General features: G+C 38.1%; 1 protein-coding gene across 1 annotated transcript; it reads right to left on the bottom strand.

Annotated features, from left to right (window-relative positions):
• Positions 1-9,560: 9,560 nt before the first annotated feature.
• LOC137734566 (cyclic nucleotide-gated ion channel 1-like) lies at positions 9,561-20,497 on the bottom strand. The gene is made up of 9 exons (XM_068473806.1): positions 20,433-20,497; positions 20,056-20,080; positions 19,698-19,921; positions 19,397-19,565; positions 19,100-19,295; positions 11,233-11,539; positions 10,998-11,109; positions 10,146-10,392; positions 9,561-10,069 (listed from the first exon to the last, which is right to left on the bottom strand). The coding sequence occupies exons 1-9, from the start codon at positions 20,495-20,497 to the stop codon at positions 9,561-9,563; spliced, it is 1,854 nt and encodes a 617-aa protein (XP_068329907.1).
• Between the last annotated feature and the right edge of the window lie 566 nt (positions 20,498-21,063).

Here is a 21,063-nt window from a genome sequence, read left to right on the forward strand (position 1 = left end):
TTGGGTTTATATTAGATGTTTAAAGATAGGTGGGTTTTAATCTAAAAATTACAAGTTGTATGGACCTTTATCTAAAGAATCCCAAATTTAAATCCAACTATCAAAATAACATCATTAATTAATACAAATCACATCCAACACTCAAACTCGCCAACACTCTATAAATACTCATCCATTTGTTCACTAATCCATAAAAATATTCAATTTTCTCAACAATTTCTTTTGTTCAGAATTTAAATTTTTTAACATCAAATTGTTTGCAAAAATCAAACAACATAGATTATAAAAAAACTGATTCCAAAATTATTAGCAAAAAAAAAGGTTGTTTTACACACACACACACTACATTTTGTTTACTCTATCCTACATCCTTAATTGTAACATCCCACATCGTCTAGGGGAGTGGATCATCTAAACCTTATATGTATATTCTCATCCTTACCTAGCACGAGGCTTTTTGAGAGCTCTCTGGCTTCAGGTTCCGTAGGAACTCTGAAGTTAAGCGAGTAGCGCGCAAGAGCAATCCCATGATGGGTGACCCATTGGGAAGTTTTCGTGTGAGTTCCCAGAAACAAAACCGTGAGGGCGTGGTTGGGGCCTAAAGCGGACAATATCGTGCTATGGTGGTGGAGCAGGCTCGGGATGTGGTGGGGCCCGAGCCGGGACCCGGGTCAGGATGTGACAATTTGGTATCAGAGCCAATCCTTGGTTGGATGTGTGCCGACGAGGACGTCGGCACCCTAAGGGGAGGTGGATTGTAATATCCCACATCGTCCAGGGGAGTGGATCCTCTAAACCTTATATGTATATTCTCATCTCTACCTAGCACGAGGCATTTTGGGAGCTCACTGGCTTCAGGTTCCGAGGCATTTTGGGAGCTCACTGGCTTCAGGTTCCGTAGGAACTCCGAAGTTAAGCGAGGAGCGCGCGAGAGCAATCCCATGATGGGTGACCCACTGGGAAGTTCTCGTGTGAGTTCCCAAAAACAAAACTGTGAGGGCGTGATCGGGGCCTAAAACGGACAATATCGTGCTACGACGGAGTTGAGATTGAGATGTGGTGGGGGCCCGGATCGAGATGTGACATTAATACACCTCACCTTTACATTTTAAATTAAATTTATTTTCATACACCTCACATACCTTACACCCACATTCTGTGTGAAATTTATGATTTCCTTTTTATATTCTCTATTCAAGTTTCTGCACATTTAGTTTGGTCGACTCGAAGGTTTAGTCTTACATCAATTTCATAGTTTATTTTTATTGATCTTGATTCACGACATACTTAGTCTTCATCGTTGAAGACGTTCGAGTTTTCAAGGGATGGATGAAATGGTGTGGTTATTCCAAACTTCTTTCATGTTGTTAGAATATGGGAGAAAACGTAATATGATTATGGAAAATTGGGCTGCTGCTTAGGTTAGTTGTAGGACAAGTAAACCAGAACTGGTCTAGCTTGGTCCACCTTCAATCCATTTTTGTTTTTATATTTATAGAATTTTTATTTTATTTTATTTTTTATGAAAATATGACTTTCATTAACATGAGGAATCAACAAGCAAATCAGACAATAAAAGAGGAGAGAGCCAACTAGGCTCCTCTACAATCCCATATTTAAAATCATCAACACGAACCGCATGCTGAGCTAGTTCATAAGCTATAGCATTCGAAGCTCATGAACAAACATTCAAAAAGTTTTCCCAACATTTGTATATTCTCCATGATACAACCCTCTGAACCCCAACACTCATCCATAGACGTAATATCAGCCACCACCACTCCCTTTACGTCGTGATCGAGAACAATACCTTTAAGACCCAAATTAAAAGCAAACATTTCAACGACTTTAATTGGAAGGCGAATAAAATTTTTTTAATTTTTAATATTTTTAATTTTTAATATTTAAATCATATAAATTATAATTGTATAAATAAGTTTATAATAATTATTTTTTTTTTTTACAGAAATTAGATGGAAATGTTTTTAATTGGCTAACGGAGATAAACATAAGGACCAAATTGAAAACATAGGAACTAAATTGATCCAATGACTAAAATATATAGACCATTTTAACATTTAAGCCTTACTAGAAATTAAAAAAAAAAGGTTAATTATATCTTGCGCCTATCTCTTTCCCAAAACTATTGTGCAAACAACATTCCCCCATTTTTTTTCTTTTCTATTCTCTCCTTCTCAATCTCCCTTCAAATAAGTTCCCAACCTAGTTTTAGTTCTTTTATGATATAAGAAACTAAGAAAGAGGTTGACACACATCGACCGAAATCAAGGCGTGTTGGCCGTCACGTGAGGGTGACGTAGCCATGTGCATATTGTGTGACAACCCGTTCCAAATTTTACGTTTTTATTTTATTTAAAAAGCGTGAATTTACGAAATTGCCCTAGAGGCAAGGACTTTGACTTCTGTTAACCATCGTCTAGAGAGACGTATGACTTATTCTTTTAACATATTCTCGTAATACTCGTGGATGTGAAAACATAGGCGAAAGCCGTTTGCGAGTCCGGATTATAACGGTATAGTTACGGACGTTCGAAATTAGTTATTCAAGGTTTAGTGTTGATTAAATTAAATCCCCAATCAGAAATTGGTTATTTAAGGTGAAGCCCAATCAGAAAAAGGAAAGAAAAAAAAAATCCCAGCTTTCCCGTGGGTTTTTCCCACTCGCGACCACCCACTTTCCAAGGCCGATTCCGGCCAACTCCGGTGGATTTTTTCGATGCCACCACCACCATCTTGAAGCTCTCATTCCCCTCTACAAAACCCACCCAAGAACCACCTTGATTAACCATGGTATGAGGCGGTTTGAGGCCACGAAAGTTGACGAAAATCAATGGTGCTCCGGCCACCCTTCTCGATTTTCCGGCAAATCGGCAAAGCAATGGCCGATGCCACCACTTGGGCTTTGTAGCCCATCATCCCAGGAGCAAAACCCAACCAACCTTGACCCCGTTGGACCACCGTAGACGACGAATCGATGTCGGGAAGTTTTAGGCACCCGCCGGCTTCGTGGGCAAAATTAACCATCTTCCGTCCACTTTTGGACTTCGTGGCAGGTATGAAAGTTGCTCCACTCACTGAGATCTTCATTTCTGTGAAGTTTGAGAATTTTTGGAAATAGTTGAATTTTCCGGCGAGTCGGGGCGGCCGACCGCCACCCGCGGCGGAGCGTGGCCAGTGGGCCGCCAATGCTATTTTTAGGCTATGTCAAATGTCTTGAATTCAGTTTTGTCATTTGAATGACATAGGTTGATAGTTGAAACCTAAATTCGTTACGATACGTTACTTGATAAAATGTGAATCGATGATCCGACCATTGGATCGTCACCAAAATTGGATACATTATAATACGTAATATTTAAAGATTATAGGAATTTACGGATCGGGAATCCGACTTATGGATCTTCCTGAATTGGATTTGTAAGTTAGTAAAATAAATGTTCACGGCCACTTGTTTTAGGCAATTGGCGGAGATCTGATCGTTGGATCGTAATGAAATTTTAATATGTTATTCTAGAAACATATTGTGGATCGTTGGGAGTTGCGGATTGGAAATCGGATATGCGGATCTTCCGGGTCAAGTTATACAGGGTTGTAAACCCTACCGTCGATCTTTGATCGACGGTTGACTTGTGGTCAATGGGTATCAAACTATTTTAGAATGTCGTTGAGGTTGTGTTTTATGTGAATTACATATTCTACGGATAAGAGTTCTCAGATGTGATTTGATAATTGGTCACAGGGACCAATCATTCAGGACGCCTCGATGCGTGCGCTAGAGAATCATAGCGTGAACTCCAGGTGAGTGCATCTTTTCCTTTTTATCGTACATATTATTGAGAGTTCTATCAACACTTTTAAATTGATTAGGCATATTACTTTCATACATATTTATTGTGAATGCTTGAAGTACTATATGAACTACGAATGACTTGATCTCTGTTTAGGGTACGTAGGCAGTCTAACGAGACATTAGATGCAGCCATAAAATATTTGAGACAAAAGCCTTGCTTGGGAAATTGAGTAATGCGAAAGAAATTTGTAAAGGCAAGTTTTAGTTTTGTGAATTAGTTAGTTAAATTAGAGTTAATTGGGTTGTCATGGATACTTATCCCTGAAAATAAGTAGTTTGGGAGTAGGGCGTTACTAATTGTACACTTCACACCATATTGTTTATAATTGAAAATGCTACGACATGGTTAAGTAGTAGATTGCATCATGATATATCCATATGTATATTACTTGCATATAATTATTGGGAATGCTTTCAAGTGCAAAGGTGAACTCAGGACACCCAGGTAAGTTCAGGTGAGTTTATGGTAATAGTTGAATCGATTGCGTTATAGCATGACTACAGTTATGAGTTAGGCAACTTCGATACTGTCGTACTGGTTGCCATGAGTTGCACATGTTATATTGAGATGCATTGAGAGCTCATAAACCTGCACCCCGGTGTTAGTGCTCCCGCCCGTGGCCAGGGCACAGTCCTTCACGTGATGTTCACCTCCCGCACCTTACGCTCATCTTGGATTCAAGGTAGGTGCACAGTCTTGTCGTACAGACCACTTTAGGTGGTTCCGACTCGTAGGTGACCCGCGATTATTCGCCCAGTCTTCACGTGATCGTAGCACTTGAACGTATTTATTTACACCCAGTCCTGTCGTATAGACCACTTTAGGTGGTTCCGACTCGTGTGCAGGTATACTTATTGAGCTATTGGCTAGCCAGGATTGATGAGATATGGATAAGTCATACAGGTCACTATAGGTGACTCCGACTTATATGCCAGCCATGATTGATGGGATATGGATAAGTCGTACAGGTCACTATAGGTGACTCCGACTTATATGCCAGCCATGATTGATGAGATATGGATAAGTCGTATAGGTCACTATAGGTGACTCCGACTTATATGCTAGCCATGATTGATGAGATATGGATAAGATGTACAAGTCATTTTAGATGACTCTGACTGATATATCACTTTGTATTGATTTAGTTCATTTGGCCTACTTATTAATGTATGGTGGAGTTGATGGCAAACCGTGGTTTTGGTCATTTCTGAGTATGGTTTGGATATATGTATATATGTTGTACTGTCTTATGGAAAACGATACGGGTTTTACATTTAGGGGCATTACTTTTTGAGAGGTAGTAACTTTGGGAAGCTTGGTTTTATTGCTTACTCACACCTTCTGTTTGGTGCCCTCCAGGTTTTAACTGCTGAGTTTGTATCGACAAGAATCTGTGGCGAATCTTAGTATTGATGGATATTTTTGAGGGTATGATTCTTACCCACACTACTGTACCTTACTTATGCTCTGACATCGCGTGTGAAATGGGTTCGCTCCCACTCGTAGCGCACTCTGGTATTTAGACACTTTTAGATTCAAATTCATTCACTTTTTATACACTATCACATTTTATGGCTTCGTCACCTTCTAGGTGTCGGCCAGCACAGCTCGATTCAGGGTCCAAGTGGACTTTCTGGGTCGGGGTGTGTCACAGTGCGGAAGCAAAAATAATAATAAAAGTACCAATAAATAAAAACCAAACTACTAAAGAAGCTAGTTAAAGTAAGACACTAGTGCGAGACTAAGTGTGATAAATATAATCAGAGCGCAAAAAGCCTAAGTGCAGTCCAGAAGAACGAATACTAATTACACAACACCCAAAGGTGATCATACATTTGTGATGTTCTGTCAGAACGACCGTCAAGTCCTCATGAACCACCAAAGCGCTTCTAACTAGAACCTGAAAGGGCGCAAAACAGAAAGTGTGAGTGGGCAAAAACAATACTTTTCAAAATCATTTCATTCTCAAAAGTTCTAACCCCTCTCCGTAAAACCTATATAATTTCCCAGAAAATAGAATATATAAATAGATCACAACCATGCTCAAAGTAGCAACATTCACAAATATGTATATATGTAAGCCATGTCAACTAACTTAGCATATGATGTAAGTAACCCAGGTAATGTCAATCAATGCAGAATATATGTCAACCGGAGTCACCTAACGTGACATGTACGGCAGAATCTAAAGCTCAAATCCACATCTCAACAACTATACCTGCACACGAGTCGGAACCACCTAAAGTGGTCTGTACGACAGGACTGGGTGTAAATAAATACGTTCAAGTGCTACGATCACATGAAGACTGTGCGAATAATCGCGGGTCACCTACGAGTCGAAACCACCTAAAGTGGTATGCACGACAGGAGTGTGCACCTAACTTGGATCCAAGATGAGCGTGTGGTGCGGGAGGTGAACATCACGTGAAGGAATGTGCCTTACTCTGGGCGGGAGCACTAACACCTGGGTGCAGGTTTATGAGCTCTCCATACATCTCACATAACCACTAATTCACAACCGTAATCTATAAACTTACATGGCACTTACCTGTGTGTTCGCAGTACCAATCATAAATATATGCAACTACTAATGCATAATTAAAATAGGCAAACATTATGCATGGCATTTAAAACATATAAACATTCAATTTCATCTTCTGGGAAAAAGCTCAAGTATATAGGTATATACGGAAAACCAAAAGCCCACTCACTGGTATGTGGAAGGGTCGTAACCCCCGAGCCTTGAGTGATTGCGCTCGTCCTCAGGATAGGTCTCACCTATATGCGAAACAACTATAAAAAAATATCAATTTAAAGCACATAACCAAAACTAGGTAACAACTTCTGATACAATGCTCAAATGGGGTGTTTGGATACACCAACGTGATCTACTTAACCTCATGAACATCCCTATATTTTTAAAATTATTTTCTGACCACCCACACGCGGGCACATGCCTGGCACACGTGTGGTAACCCTAACGGCGTTAGGGAATATTCCGTCCAAAAATGGAATATACCGTTAAATACCTGACGTCGTTAGTAACGCCGTTAGTATATTCCGTCAAAGTTGACGAATTATTCCTTGTCTTCTCTGGTGAGTCTCGCCGCCGTCTGCAACTCGAATTCTCGCCGGAAACTAGAAAATTTTCAAAACTTCATATCTTCTTCATTTCTCAACCAAAATCCATGAAATTTGTACCAAAATGAAGCTTACAACAAGTAGAACAAAACCTTACCACTTTCAAGTCCTGAAATTCACGGAATCTCGCCAGAGAAGCCATGAAATTTTGGCAAAACCTACAACTCGCCACTCCTAGCCTTCCTGACGTCCAATTTTTTCCAAAATGCTTCTCCAAGCTTCGTGAGAGTATTCTAAAGCTTCCTATGACCTTAGAAACTTCTAAAAAATCCACGATCACGTGTGTATGAACAGTGCACCAAATCGGGGTTCCTTGGTTCTCAAGTTTTCGAGGGTTTCACGTCCAAAAATTGGTATGTATGAGTTCCTGAGCTTGCTAGGAGTCCAAAACCCACCTTCAAACTTGAGATCCGTGTGTGAATAGTTGTCTTCGAAATGGTCCGTACACTTTGTAAAGAAAATGGAAGAAATCCGAGAGAGAAGAGAGAGAGAAAGGTCACAGGAGTGTATGGTATGGATGTGTGTGTGCGTGTGTGTTCTGTAGAGTCAACCATCAAAAACAACAAAACAACACCCCAAAATGGCAAATACCCACCAAAGGCAAAATCGTCATTTCACACTTACGGTACGAATAATTCGGAACGGGCTGTCACATAGGTAATCTGATTGAAGTTGATAAAGGTCGACAACTATGACACATGAAAGCTTGGATTGTCAATCTTGTGCATTGACAAAGATATGTTGTAAATGCTTGATTTTCAAAAATGTGTGTTTGATGATTTTGACTCTAGAAATACTAGAAGAAGATTCTTAATATTTATTTTAATCAAACAAATGGTTATAAGCCCAGAAAAGAGTTATATAGAAAAAGTACATTTTTTTTTATTTTCTAAAAGGTTTTTATCACAAATGATCCTAAAATTGAATCATCCTATCAAAATGATCTCTGAAATTAAAAATCAATTAATGTAATATTTGAAAATGGATGTTACAAATCAATGTGATCCATTTGTTACAATTCCTTTAAAATTTCTGTTATGTGCTTATATGTCACATAAGTGGATCCCACAATTCTAATCTAATATTAGCATCTATATTTAAAATATTTAAATAATAATAAAAAAATATTTTTTATGTCAAAATAAAAATAAAAACTGATTTTTTTTTTTTTTTTTTTGCTTCCATTGTCTTCCTCGCGCAGGCTTGGCTGCCATGGCAGCCTTGCCCACTACCAGCCGAAGCGAGGAGGAGGTGGGTCGAATGGCTGTGCTGCTCTGCAGCTGGAAGTGGTGTTATTGTAAATATTGCCGATTTGGTGGGTGAGGATATGGTGGCGGAGGAAGCTCTGAGCTCTGTGGTGCTGCAATTGAAGAGCTTGCTGGAGATTCATGGTGGGAAATTACGGTTGATTGGCGCGGCGGCGAGCCACGAAGTGTTTAGAAACCTTTCGCTTTGGTTTTCGACGATTGAGAAGGATTGGGATCTTCATCTGCTGCCCATTACTTCTTCTAAAGCTTCAATGGAAGGAGTTTACTCGAAATTCAGGGGTTGTCTAACTCTGGTTTTTGCTTTAGTGCAAATGCTCAATATGCTTCTATGGATTGATTCTTGATGGGAATCGCAGAATGGCAAATCCATTTTTTATTTTATTTTATTTTATAAGTTTTTAATTTTATAGATAAAAATATTGCTTTTTATTTAATATTTTAATTACTTAGTAATATTTAATTAAACTTGTGGGACTCATTTATGTGTCATATAAACGCATAATAGAATTTTTGATTGAATTGTGACGGAATGACCATATTGATTTGCAACACTCATTTTCACAGACCACATTGATCGATTTTGAATTTTGATGAGATGAGTCAATTTCAGAAATCATTTGTGATAAAAATCCTTTTTTAAATATTGTGTCGGAAAGTGCTCAATTTTATTTTAGGAAAATTAATGAAAAAGATTTGAAAACTTTGAGTTTTAATAATAAAGACAAAATAAATGATAAAGTGAATAATATCAGGATTAACTTTTTAAAGTAAAAATATAATTTTTCGTTAAAATAAATAATATCTTGAGCTTTTCGTTAAACTTATCTTTACTTTCGAGCCTTAGGCCACTAAAAACATAAGAACGGCTTTGAACAGTGGACTACTGTGTCGGCATAAAAATGGTGAAGTACCATATTGTTAAATTAAAGATTAATTAAACCTCACTATCACATCGCCTTCAATTGTAAATTCGGCCAATAAAATTTTCAAAACATGTTTATACCTACTTAGGCACTCACCTAGACCTGCTGAGGCGCTGGCTTAGACCGCCTAGACACCCGCCTAGGCCGCCCAGACCCGTCTAAACACCTGCCTAGATTGCAACTCATTTAGATAGAAAATAGATAACTTTCCTTTTGCATTTTATTATTTTCAATAAATTGTAAGAGACTTATTAAACACTCAAATAAACACACATTATATGTTTGATCCCCATGTTTTCGTTATATTCCAATACTTTATAATATATATGTCATCCGCCTAGACTCTGCCTAACTGCTTAGGCGCTAGGCCCCAGCGCTCCGCTTGAGTAGGGTCTAACATCTTTTAGAACCTTGAGACAGAATGTTGTTGCTATGGTAGAAGTTGCCATGTCCTTCACCTCTTGAGAACCCTTCTTTTCGCCGTTCTCCCACTGTAGTGGGCATCTGAAGACTACAGTTTCCAAGTCCTTGGCCATGAGCACAAATGCTTCTACTTTTGTCTGACTTTTGACATGTTTGCTGGAGATTGGAAGTTCTGTGAAACAGTCTGATGCCCGATCCAGAAGTTCTTCCCCGTAAAATTGACATTTCCCGAGGCGCTTGATGGACATTGATGAGATTCCTTGCCCAACTTGACTATCACTCGATGCGTAGGTCCACATTGTCCCTTCGATAATAAACACCATACAATCGAGTGGATCTCCCGCTCGAAAAACAAAGCTGTTCTTATTGTACGTCATTGGCTTTAGATAGTTGCACAGCAGCGTCAACACATATTCATCCATGTGCTTAAGCACTTTTACCTATCACCAGAACAACATTGCTGTGAAAATGGAAGCAATTAAGAAATGGAGAGAGATCGAGTCTTGAAGAACATATTGTTCTAAGTGTATCCATGAAAAGATGGCATTTTACAGGGTCTTTGGTTTGCTTGGGAAGAATAAGGAATGGGTTGTGGACATCAGCATATTTGTCTTTTTCCCATGCTTGCTCTATGCTATTCTCGATTTCTTTCTTGATATTATCAGGGAATTTATATACGGATATCCACGTGCGTACATCTACCTTCTTTATCCCAATCTTTCGTCTTGTCTCTTCCGATTTTGTAGCCTCCATCTGTATTAAAGTCTGCCTCACCACAAGTAGAATTCATTCATAAGCTCGATCCATGATCTCCTATGTCCTAAACAGCTACATACCAGAAAGGCATGTTTCACCAAAGAACTTACGTATCTTAGATAATTTGAAATGGGACAGTTAGGTTCAGGTCCAAATAACGAAGCTCTTTTTTTAATTTGAATCCAATCGTAACATATCTATATCATGACAAGATTACACAATTTTAAGCAAACGTATTTAAGATAGAATCTAATACAACTAATTTTGAAGAGGTAGATCACAAGCAAAAAATATGATATGGGTAGATTGTCGACAAAAAAATATATGATGTGTATATATTAAATAAGTAAAAAAAATTGAATGTAGCATGATTTAAGGGATTTAATTCTTACGATTTAGATATTACAATTCTTTAAAATTTTCTGTTTTATCGCAAATTTAATAAAAAGATAATAGTACCTATTTTTAAAAAGTGCCCTATTCTTAATAATACCTTACAAAATTGGATTTTGAATTTACCCACCATTTCACAAGTATTTGTATACGACACGGGACCTAAAGAAAAACGATTGAAAAATAAAACTGATATATTGTGGGATTCAGTATATACCAACCTGTACATTGCCGATGAGATATAAAAACAGTAGCAAGCCAATGAAAGAAATAAGAATTGCAAACAAGTTTTCCCAGACATACGTACTTGTTGTCAGATTCGTCCCAAATTTACTGCAAAATATTGTAGGTACATGATATCATATTAGACAATGTTGCAGAATTAGATAACCCCAAAAAATGTATTTGTTACATATTCTCCAGAAATTGTTGATTGTCAATGGATATACTGTGAACCTTAGATTTCGCAGGCCCCACCAGAAAGAGAAAAGGAACTTCTTGATAAACTTTTTACGCTCCGTGTTTTGATTCTTAAGTGAATCAAGAAATATTCCAAAGTTAAATGAAGATGAAGCACCATCTGGAGTATCCAACAGGCAATGCTCGTTTAGAAGTGTTATATTTCTTGCAGTAGTACTCCGACTATTGCAATAGAAAGCATCCGTACATTCTCTGAGATCTATACTAGGATTTACACAAGTCTCGTACCAACATGATACCTCTCGTAGAATAGAAAAAAACGTACCAAAAAGCTCCAAAGTACCTAAATTCATAACATGCAAACACAAAACCCTAGATAATTAGTCTCTTTATAAGAATAGAATTAATTAATACAGAATATTCTCTGTGATTGAAAAAATATATGTCAATTGTAATTAAATTAAGATTCCTACCACATGAGTTTTCTCAAACCCTACTTAGGTTGCAAACATTGTACATGATTAATTCAAATGAGTTATATTTGAACACTTGATAGGAGCATTTTTATGCGACTTAATTGGCTTGTTCTCATGCATTTATGTTGTTTTTCCTTAGTTAGTTTAGTGTTTAAAGTCATTTTCGTGCAATTTCAGGTTTTAGTGTCAAACTATGCAAAAAGAAGCAATTTGGAGCATTCTAGAGCATTTTTGGGCCAAGATTGGATAGTGCAAGCATGGAGGCATGAGGATGGACGAATTTGAAGGCTTGAATTCAGTTAGGGAGCTGCAAGGGGGCCTAAAAACCTTATTTCTAGAAGGCTTTATCTATTCACACATGGTGCCTAATTTCTGTATTGGAAGAACAAGCCGTCCTAGCTTGTCACTAGCCGTCCTAGCTTGTCACTAGCCGTCCTACCTTATCTCCTAGCCATCCTAGCTTGTCTCCTAGCCGTCCTACCTTGTCTCCTAGCTTGTCACTAGCCGTCCTAGCTTGTCACTAGCCGTCCTACCTTGTCTCCTAGCCGTCCTAGCTTGTCTCCTAGCCGTCCTACCTTGTCTCCTACCTTGTCCAAGCTACACACATATATCCTTTAAGTGTTTCATGTATAGAATTTCTGGTACAAAAACCTTTTGGTTTCAACTAAGTTCTAAACCTTTCCTAGCCCTATAAATAAGGCTTTGCAGCAAGGCACTAAGGGAATCACTCATTCACCCAATTTTCGTCCATTCATCTAGCCACACCACTCTCCACATCCTAAAATCCTAGAAACACAATTCCAACCAAACACTACACCTTGCCGTGCCTATCCTCCATCCAATTCCATAATCCCTGATCCTAAAACACATCCCAACCATCCCATCCACCTTTATGCCGTAGCAAGGAGAAAGAAGGAAGGACTCTTGGATGCTCAAGCTTCGTCGTTGGTGCATTCTAGGTGTAATTCGTTTTATGATTTCAATGTTTAATTTATTTTCCTTTCATTTTGCTATGAACATGAATGGCTAAACCCCTATTGGTTAGGGGTGATTTCGAAGCCATAACTATGTGTGCAAGTTGATTTGATAAATTCCAGTTATGAGTTCTTGAATCGTGAATGCAATTGGCTTAACTGTGCGAGTAATAACGTATTTGTGTTTGTTAATTAGGGGTCGACACTTAATTGGCTTGCATGAATATGATGCTAGAATATAAGTTTGTTTCACATAATTGGCACACACTTATATGCACAAGTAGTGAAGATTGCTAGTCACAATCGCGTTAAGTTCAATTCCTAGCATAAGTGTCATGATGTCATAGTCACAAGTGCTTTGTTAATGCTTATAGTTTTCATTGAACGTAATGATCTTTGATTGTATCTTTATTATGATGTCATGTAAGGAACTTTTGAAGAATGCTTTGGGTTGTCGTATGATGTCATCCAATTCAATAACACAAGGAAAACTTGAGAATTAACTAGTGATGTCACGGTTAATTTGGGGCATTGTCATTCATAATTCTATGAAGGAATAACTGGAAATCGAGTCATTTGCATACTTGTCATGTGTGGAGAAAGAACCCCTAACTAGTCCATCATCCATTAAAAACCCCAAAAACGTTTCAAGATCAGTTTTACTTTGCAATCTGTTTTCTCAACTTTAATTTCGTCCAAATCAAATCCCCCTTTACTTTGAAGTCTCAATTTAGTTAGAAATTGTTTTGGTTCATGTTTTTAAGTGTTTTGAGTCATGTTTTCAACCAATTTCGTCCAAATTAGTGTAGGTGCTCAAAACTGCCCAGAAAGTGGTTTTTAGGCAGTTTTGAGTCTTCTAGTTGCTGTTTTGAGTTTTTGTTTTGTTTTAGTGTTTTAACTTTGGTTTTTCATTCTTTGAGTCCAAATTAGTGTTTTTAACTTTGTTTTGGACTTCTTAGGTCAGTTTTCAAGAGTTTAGCAATCCCTCCTAATCCCCGGTTTTGAACGATCCCTACTTACATACTTTGCTACAATTGTCAGAAAAGGGTTTAATTTGTGTGCTTAATATATTTTGCATCAAATTTTTGGCGCCGTTGCCGGGGATTAGCAACTTTGCTAATCCCTTGGATTGTTTTATTTTCGTTTATTTTATTTTATTCCAGATTCTTCATCTTGTGTTGTTTCTTGTTTCAGGTACTAGAGAAGCAAGGCATGGCAATTGCTAATCTTCAAGCTCAAATAGCGAATCTTATGTGTCAGTTATCACTGTATGCTAAAGGGTCCACAATGCAAAGTGTCCCTACATTTGGTGCTCCTTATAGGCAAGAATATCAAGCAAATCTATGTCCACAAAGAAGTTGGGAGAATGTCAATACTTGGGGTTATCAAGATCATAATCAATCAAGGAACAATTGGTTTTCCAACATGTACAATTCAGATTGGAGTGATCATTCAAACTCTATATGGTGGGAATCTCAAAAAGTTCAACAAGAAGGATATTGGCAGCCATATGAGGAGTTATATTCAAGCCCTATGCAGCCACCACAACCTCATATACAACCTGCCCAAACAAATTGAGGTGCGTCTTTGTATAATGATACGCTTATTAAGTTACTCACCAATTTGTCTCAGGGGCAAGAAAATCAAAAGAAAGCAATGCAAAATCGAGACAAAAGGTTGGATCACTTGGAAAAGCAAATTGGGCAGATAGCGGAGTTCGTAGGACAATTTCAATACCAAGGCAAACTCCCTATTTCAACCATTGCAAATTCGAAGGGAGGATTTGAAACCACCAATGCTATCACGTTAGGAAGTGGCAAAGAGGTTGGAACGGACCCTCAACCATCACAATCAAATCACAAGGAAGACGAAAGATTGCAATTTGAGGAAGAGGAGTTGGACAAAGCCACGGAAAGGGTGGAAACACCTTTGCCGCAGCCACCTCAAGACCCCAATTCGCCCACCATAGGTAAGGTTGTTCCAAATTTAATTCTTTCTAACCCTATTCCACCCAATGTCCCTATTCCTTGCAGGTTCATGAATTCCAAGGAAGAAGAAAGTGAAAAAGACATCTTGGAAGCCCTTCCAAAGGTGCAAAGTATGGAATATCAAGAATTCGTCAAAGAGGATGTTCTTGAGGCAAACAACCCCAAAGAAGTTGAATTTTATGACATAGGACAAGGAACAATCCTCACACCAAATCTGTCCAAGTGCAAAGTTCCTGAAACGTTCAAAGAAGATGTGTTTATCCTTGAGTTCTTGTTGGAGGACATAGGTAAGCCACCTCCTCCAATTTCAATTTCCTTTTATACTAATAGGTTGTTGATGATTCAGGCACCCAATCTTGAATTTAAACCATTACCGGATCATTTCAAGTATCACCTTCCATTCAAAGATCAACTCCATGCCGTGGGCACCAATGGTGCCTGAACGTGTTCTTCGTCCGGCTGCAAGACGTTAAAGAAAGCGCTACTTGGGAGGCAACCCATGCCATTCAACAAAGGAAGACCTAGAAAGCACTCCAATTCCAGATTTGCGTTCCTAAACCCTTCTCTTTGTTGATTCCTTCTAATCTGCCTATTTAGTTGTTTTACTTGCTGTTTGTGTGTTTCTTTGTGTGATTCTATGCTTAAAACATTGAGGACAATGTTTGATTTAAGTGTGGGGGGGTAACTAAGTGTTTTTCATTCAAATTCGTGGGATTTTATCACCCATTATTTCAAAACTTGTTCCTTGCTGTTTTTAAGTGTTTTTAAGCAGTTTTGGTGTGTTTTAGTATGTTTTGAAGTAAAAATCCGAAAATCAAAGAAAAATTTGAAAAATTTGTTTTAAAAAACCCAAAAAAGAGTTGTTTTTGTGTGTTTGTTTGTGTCTTAGGGTACCTTCCAACACAATGATGAGGATTTGGTTTTTAAATACATGGCTGTTAAAGAGAGTGATTAACATGGATGAAAGTTTGATTTACTCTATGTTTATGCTTGGTTGTGGTTATAACTTATGAATTCACATGCAATCATAAAAAAAAAAAATAAAAAAATAAAAAAAAAATCAGTTTTTGTAACATGCTTGAAGGAAGGAACTCAAATTACAACCTTGTGAGACTTGAACCTAAACGTTTATTTGGAGAGTTCAAATCTGTGCATTCTTTGTTTTCTAAAATCGTTGCATGATCTCATTATTCTTTGCTTGGTTGCTACTTAGAAGGCGTTTCATCATTTAGTTCCAAACACTAGAAGTCATGCCCATTTCATTCAAAGCATGGTATTGATTAGCATAACACATATTCAAGATGAAGTTGTGTAGTGACCACCACTTTAGCCAAAAAGCCGTGTGCCCTACTCCATTATATGTTTAGGTGTTAACCCCATTGAGCCTTGTTTAGCCTTTTCTTTGTTAACCCACATTACCCTCACCTAGCCTAGATTAGGACTATCCATACCCTCGTTCTTAAAGTATAGTAAGCATGATTCAAATGGAATTCCTTTATGACAGAAACCAAGTGTGGGGGAAGTTTTTATTTTGAGAATTATGTGCCATAAGCACGGGTAGAAAGAAAAGAAAAGAAAAATTCGTGAAAAAAAAATAAATAAATAAAGTATGAAAAGAGTTGAACAATATGAGAAAAAAAGTTCCAAGGTGTTGTTTGTTGAAGAAAGGGTCCAAAAAGTTGAATTCGGCCCCAAGAAGTTGTTTAAAGTCTTCCCCTTGTATTTTTAAGTTAATTTCTGCAAACTAAGTGAATTCTAAGTCTTAACTTCATTACTTTGCTTACTAATGCTTGAAGAACGTTTGTTTTCCCTATCCTTTCTTTGTTAACCAATACCCCAAGCCCCGTTGCAACCCTTAAACTTCTATCTTGAGTGTTATGTGTTTCAATTTGTTGAGTTTGAATTTGGTATGAGCATATGGTGTCACTGGTTCTCGCATCTAAGTAGTAGCATTCCATTCATGAGATCATATCTAAACATGCCTATTAACTCCGGAAATTGCGTTCTTTGTGATACATATATGTGAGCATTCGTTTTTATATCTACATCAATTCTCTCACATATAACTAGTATAGGGTGTGTAGTTAGAAAATCTGAGTGAAAATATAGTGCAAATCTATTAAGGATAGAAGGAATTCTCTAAGGCATGTTACTACATTCAAAACATTGTTTTAATTGGTTAATTGTGAACTAGTAAGTAGTGACTATGATTAAGCATGTGCTTAAGTGTTAAATTGACTCAAATCTGTGGGAATGATAATCTTTAACATATCATGTGCATTGGAAATCCCTGAGGCAAACGTTGGAAGGTTTAGATTATGTTTGTTTGTTTTGTCTTGTTTTATTTCTTTGTTTTGCTCGAGGACTAGCAAAAGCTAAGTGTGGGGGAATTTGATAGGAGCATTTTTATGCGACTTAATTGGCTTGTTCTCATGCATTTATGTTGTTTTTCCTTAGTTAGTTTAGTGTTTAAAGTCATTTTCGTGCAATTTCAGGTTTTAGTGTCAAACTATGCAAAAAGAAGCAATTTGGAGCATTCTAGAGCATTTTTGGGCCAAGATTGGATAGTGCAAGCATGGAGGCATGAGGATGGACGAATTTGAAGGCTTGAATTCAGTTAGGGAGCTGCAAGGGGGCCTAAAAACCTTATTTCTAGAAGGCTTTATCTATTCACACATGGTGCCTAATTTCTGTATTGGAAGAACAAGCCGTCCTAGCTTGTCACTAGCCGTCCTAGCTTGTCACTAGCCGTCCTACCTTATCTCCTAGCCATCCTAGCTTGTCTCCTAGCCGTCCTACCTTGTCTCCTAGCTTGTCACTAGCCGTCCTAGCTTGTCACTAGCCGTCCTACCTTGTCTCCTAGCCGTCCTAGCTTGTCTCCTAGCCGTCCTACCTTGTCTCCTACCTTGTCCAAGCTACACACATATATCCTTTAAGTGTTTCATGTATAGAATTTCTGGTACAAAAACCTTTTGGTTTCAACTAAGTTCTAAACCTTTCCTAGCCCTATAAATAAGGCTTTGCAGCAAGGCACTAAGGGAATCACTCATTCACCCAATTTTCGTCCATTCATCTAGCCACACCACTCTCCACATCCTAAAATCCTAGAAACACAATTCCAACCAAACACTACACCTTGCCGTGCCTATCCTCCATCCAATTCCATAATCCCTGATCCTAAAACACATCCCAACCATCCCATCCACCTTTATGCCGTAGCAAGGAGAAAGAAGGAAGGACTCTTGGATGCTCAAGCTTCGTCGTTGGTACATTCTAGGTGTAATTCGTTTTATGATTTCAATGTTTAATTTATTTTCCTTTCATTTTGCTATGAACATGAGTGGCTAAACCCCTATTGGTTAGGGGTGATTTCGAAGCCATAACTATGTGTGCAAGTTGATTTGATAAATTCCAGTTATGAGTTCTTGAATCGTGAATGCAATTGGCTTAACTGTGCGAGTAATAACGTATTTGTGTTTGTTAATTAGGGGTCGACACTTAATTGGCTTGCATGAATATGATGCTAGAATATAAGTTTGTTTCACATAATTGGCACACACTTATATGCACAAGTAGTGAAGATTGCTAGTCACAATCGCGTTAAGTTCAATTCCTAGCATAAGTGTCATGATGTCATAGTCACAAGTGCTTTGTTAATGCTTATAGTTTTCATTGAACGTAATGATCTTTGATTGTATCTTTATTATGATGTCATGTAAGGAACTTTTGAAGAATGCTTTGGGTTGTCGTATGATGTCATCCAATTCAATAACACAAGGAAAACTTGAGAATTAACTAGTGATGTCACGGTTAATTTGGGGCATTGTCATTCATAATTCTATGAAGGAATAACTGGAAATCGAGTCATTTGCATACTTGTCATGTGTGGAGAAAGAACCCCTAACTAGTCCATCATCCATTAAAAACCCCAAAAACGTTTCAAGATCAGTTTTACTTTGCAATCTGTTTTCTCAACTTTAATTTCGTCCAAATCAAATCCCCCTTTACTTTGAAGTCTCAATTTAGTTAGAAATTGTTTTGGTTCATGTTTTTAAGTGTTTTGAGTCATGTTTTCAACCAATTTCGTCCAAATTAGTGTAGGTGCTCAAAACTGCCCAGAAAGTGGTTTTTAGGCAGTTTTGAGTCTTCTAGTTGCTGTTTTGAGTTTTTGTTTTGTTTTAGTGTTTTAACTTTGGTTTTTCATTCTTTGAGTCCAAATTAGTGTTTTTAACTTTGTTTTGGACTTCTTAGGTCAGTTTTCAAGAGTTTAGCAATCCCTCCTAATCCCCGGTTTTGAACGATCCCTACTTACATACTTTGCTACAATTGTCAGAAGAGGGTTTAATTTGTGTGCTTAATATATTTTGCATCAACACTATCCACTTTCAAAAATGCTACATCCATAATCCAATATTAATAATTATAATACAAATGAATTAAAATAGAATGACAATTAAGGTTAAACTTACATGACTGGCAAGAATGTAGAGAAACAAGTTGAATAGACTCTTAGCCCTTATCCCATTACTCCTATTGAATACCTTGGCCGACAGGTGAATTCGAAAAATCCTCGGAACATATTGACCGAGAAGAAACATATTCACAACCTTTTGGTGTTCCACAAATCCTGAGCGTTTCATTGGGTAAAACACTATTAGCAGCTGCAGAAAATTAAAAGATAAAGGGTTAGAACATAGAAGTCCATCAATTTCAGCAAACTACGTACAAAAACAAAAATCAGAGTTTAGTTAATTTCTCTTACTTGTGGGAGGGGAAGAAGAGCTAAAACGTCTAATATGATGGATAACGACGACATGTTCTGAGCCATTTCCCAGGAATATTGAATCAACTCTCTGATTTTCGATTTCTCACCCGAATTTCCCCCGGTTTGTTCCCCCTCCGCGGATGGTCCATTTTTATTCGTTTTGGAAGTCCTCGGCTTTGTTTCCATTGTCTTACTCGAATTTCTCCTGGTTTGTTCCACTGCCGCGGAGAGTCCATTTTTTAGGGTATCTGTTTTGGAGGGTGGCCCATCCACACCAGTCCCTGAGTTTCTTTCCGATTTTGTCTTTTGAACAGAGTCACAACTTTCACATATAAAATGCATCAGGAAAATGACATCTGTGAGTGATCTCATAAGAAGAGCAACAATTCTCAACGTTTTATCCATTTGAAGGCACTTTTTATCCTGATCGATGATTACAACATAAAAGAACAAAGGATCCATGGAGACAGCAAATACACATGATATCACAAATATGATGTTCCACATTCGAAGGTAAGGCGCCTGATGCACAGTAAAAATGTCCTTTATTTTTTCCTTCATCTTCCGGTTTTTGGGCACTCGTCTCATTTCCAGCCATTGGTTTCGAACGTTCATTTCTGGGAAACACGCAACAAATGAAATTCATATGCATTTACCCTAAACCCTAATATGAGCCTCGACCTAACAAATTAAACAAGATAAAATCAGACAAAAATCAGATTGTCATATAGGTGCATTTCAGACGACGTTCGCTACAAGAAGTACCTGTCCTTGCATGTAACGGAAAATAATAAGGACAGTGCTATATTACAATTTAATTTTACAATCATTTGTATTATCTTTTTAATAGAATTAGCGTCCATTAATACATGGGGGTCTCATCTCTATTAAAGAGATGATACAATTAGATGGTAAAAATAACATTATTGCGATCATGGTGCCTTGCTATACTTTGAGAGAGACAGATAGGAGCATGCTAATTTCAGAATTCGAAATACTTAAAAAGAGAGTAGAGAGCAGAGAGAGTACGAACCTGTCTGTTTTCTCTTCTACCTGGTTCTCCACATCTGAATTTCTTTCCTCGACATTTTTACCCATAATAACTCAAATATATATGTACTCAATGACCTTGATGATGAGTAAAGAAGATTACTGAAATAAAGCTACAACGAGATCTTCAGTTTACAAGGTGGCGAGAGAACAGCATGCCGAAGCTAGCATGTGAGTTTAGTGGCAGAAACTGAAGTTGCTAGCTGCATTGTCATTCTCTTAGAGCAAGTCCAGCCCTTCTTCAATGGCCCGGCACCAAGTGAAGAAAATGGCCCGGCACTGTGTCCATCAGCTCCAGCCCGGAAAATAGGCTGGCACCCAGCCCGTGCCAGTCAAGAGGCCAGCCCAAAATGGACAGACCCAGAGGCCGGTCCGTGTGCTGGCGCGTGCAACACACGCGGTGGAACCAGCGAGTAGCCGACAGCGTCTGCAGCAGTGGGGCCCGCGGTGCAGGGCAAGTGGGCTGAGTCTGTCAAAGGGCTACGTGGCCCTCCTCAGAGCTGTTGGATTTCCAACGGCTAGTTTATGTAGGCCGTTGGATTTCCAACGGTAAAAAAAATTTAAATTTCACTTTTAAATTGGACCGTACGATCACAGATCAACGGTCCACGTTT

The sequence above is a fragment of the Pyrus communis genome, chromosome 5, assembly GCF_963583255.1.
Source record: "Pyrus communis chromosome 5, drPyrComm1.1, whole genome shotgun sequence".
Classification (NCBI taxonomy): Eukaryota; Viridiplantae; Streptophyta; class Magnoliopsida; order Rosales; family Rosaceae; genus Pyrus; species Pyrus communis.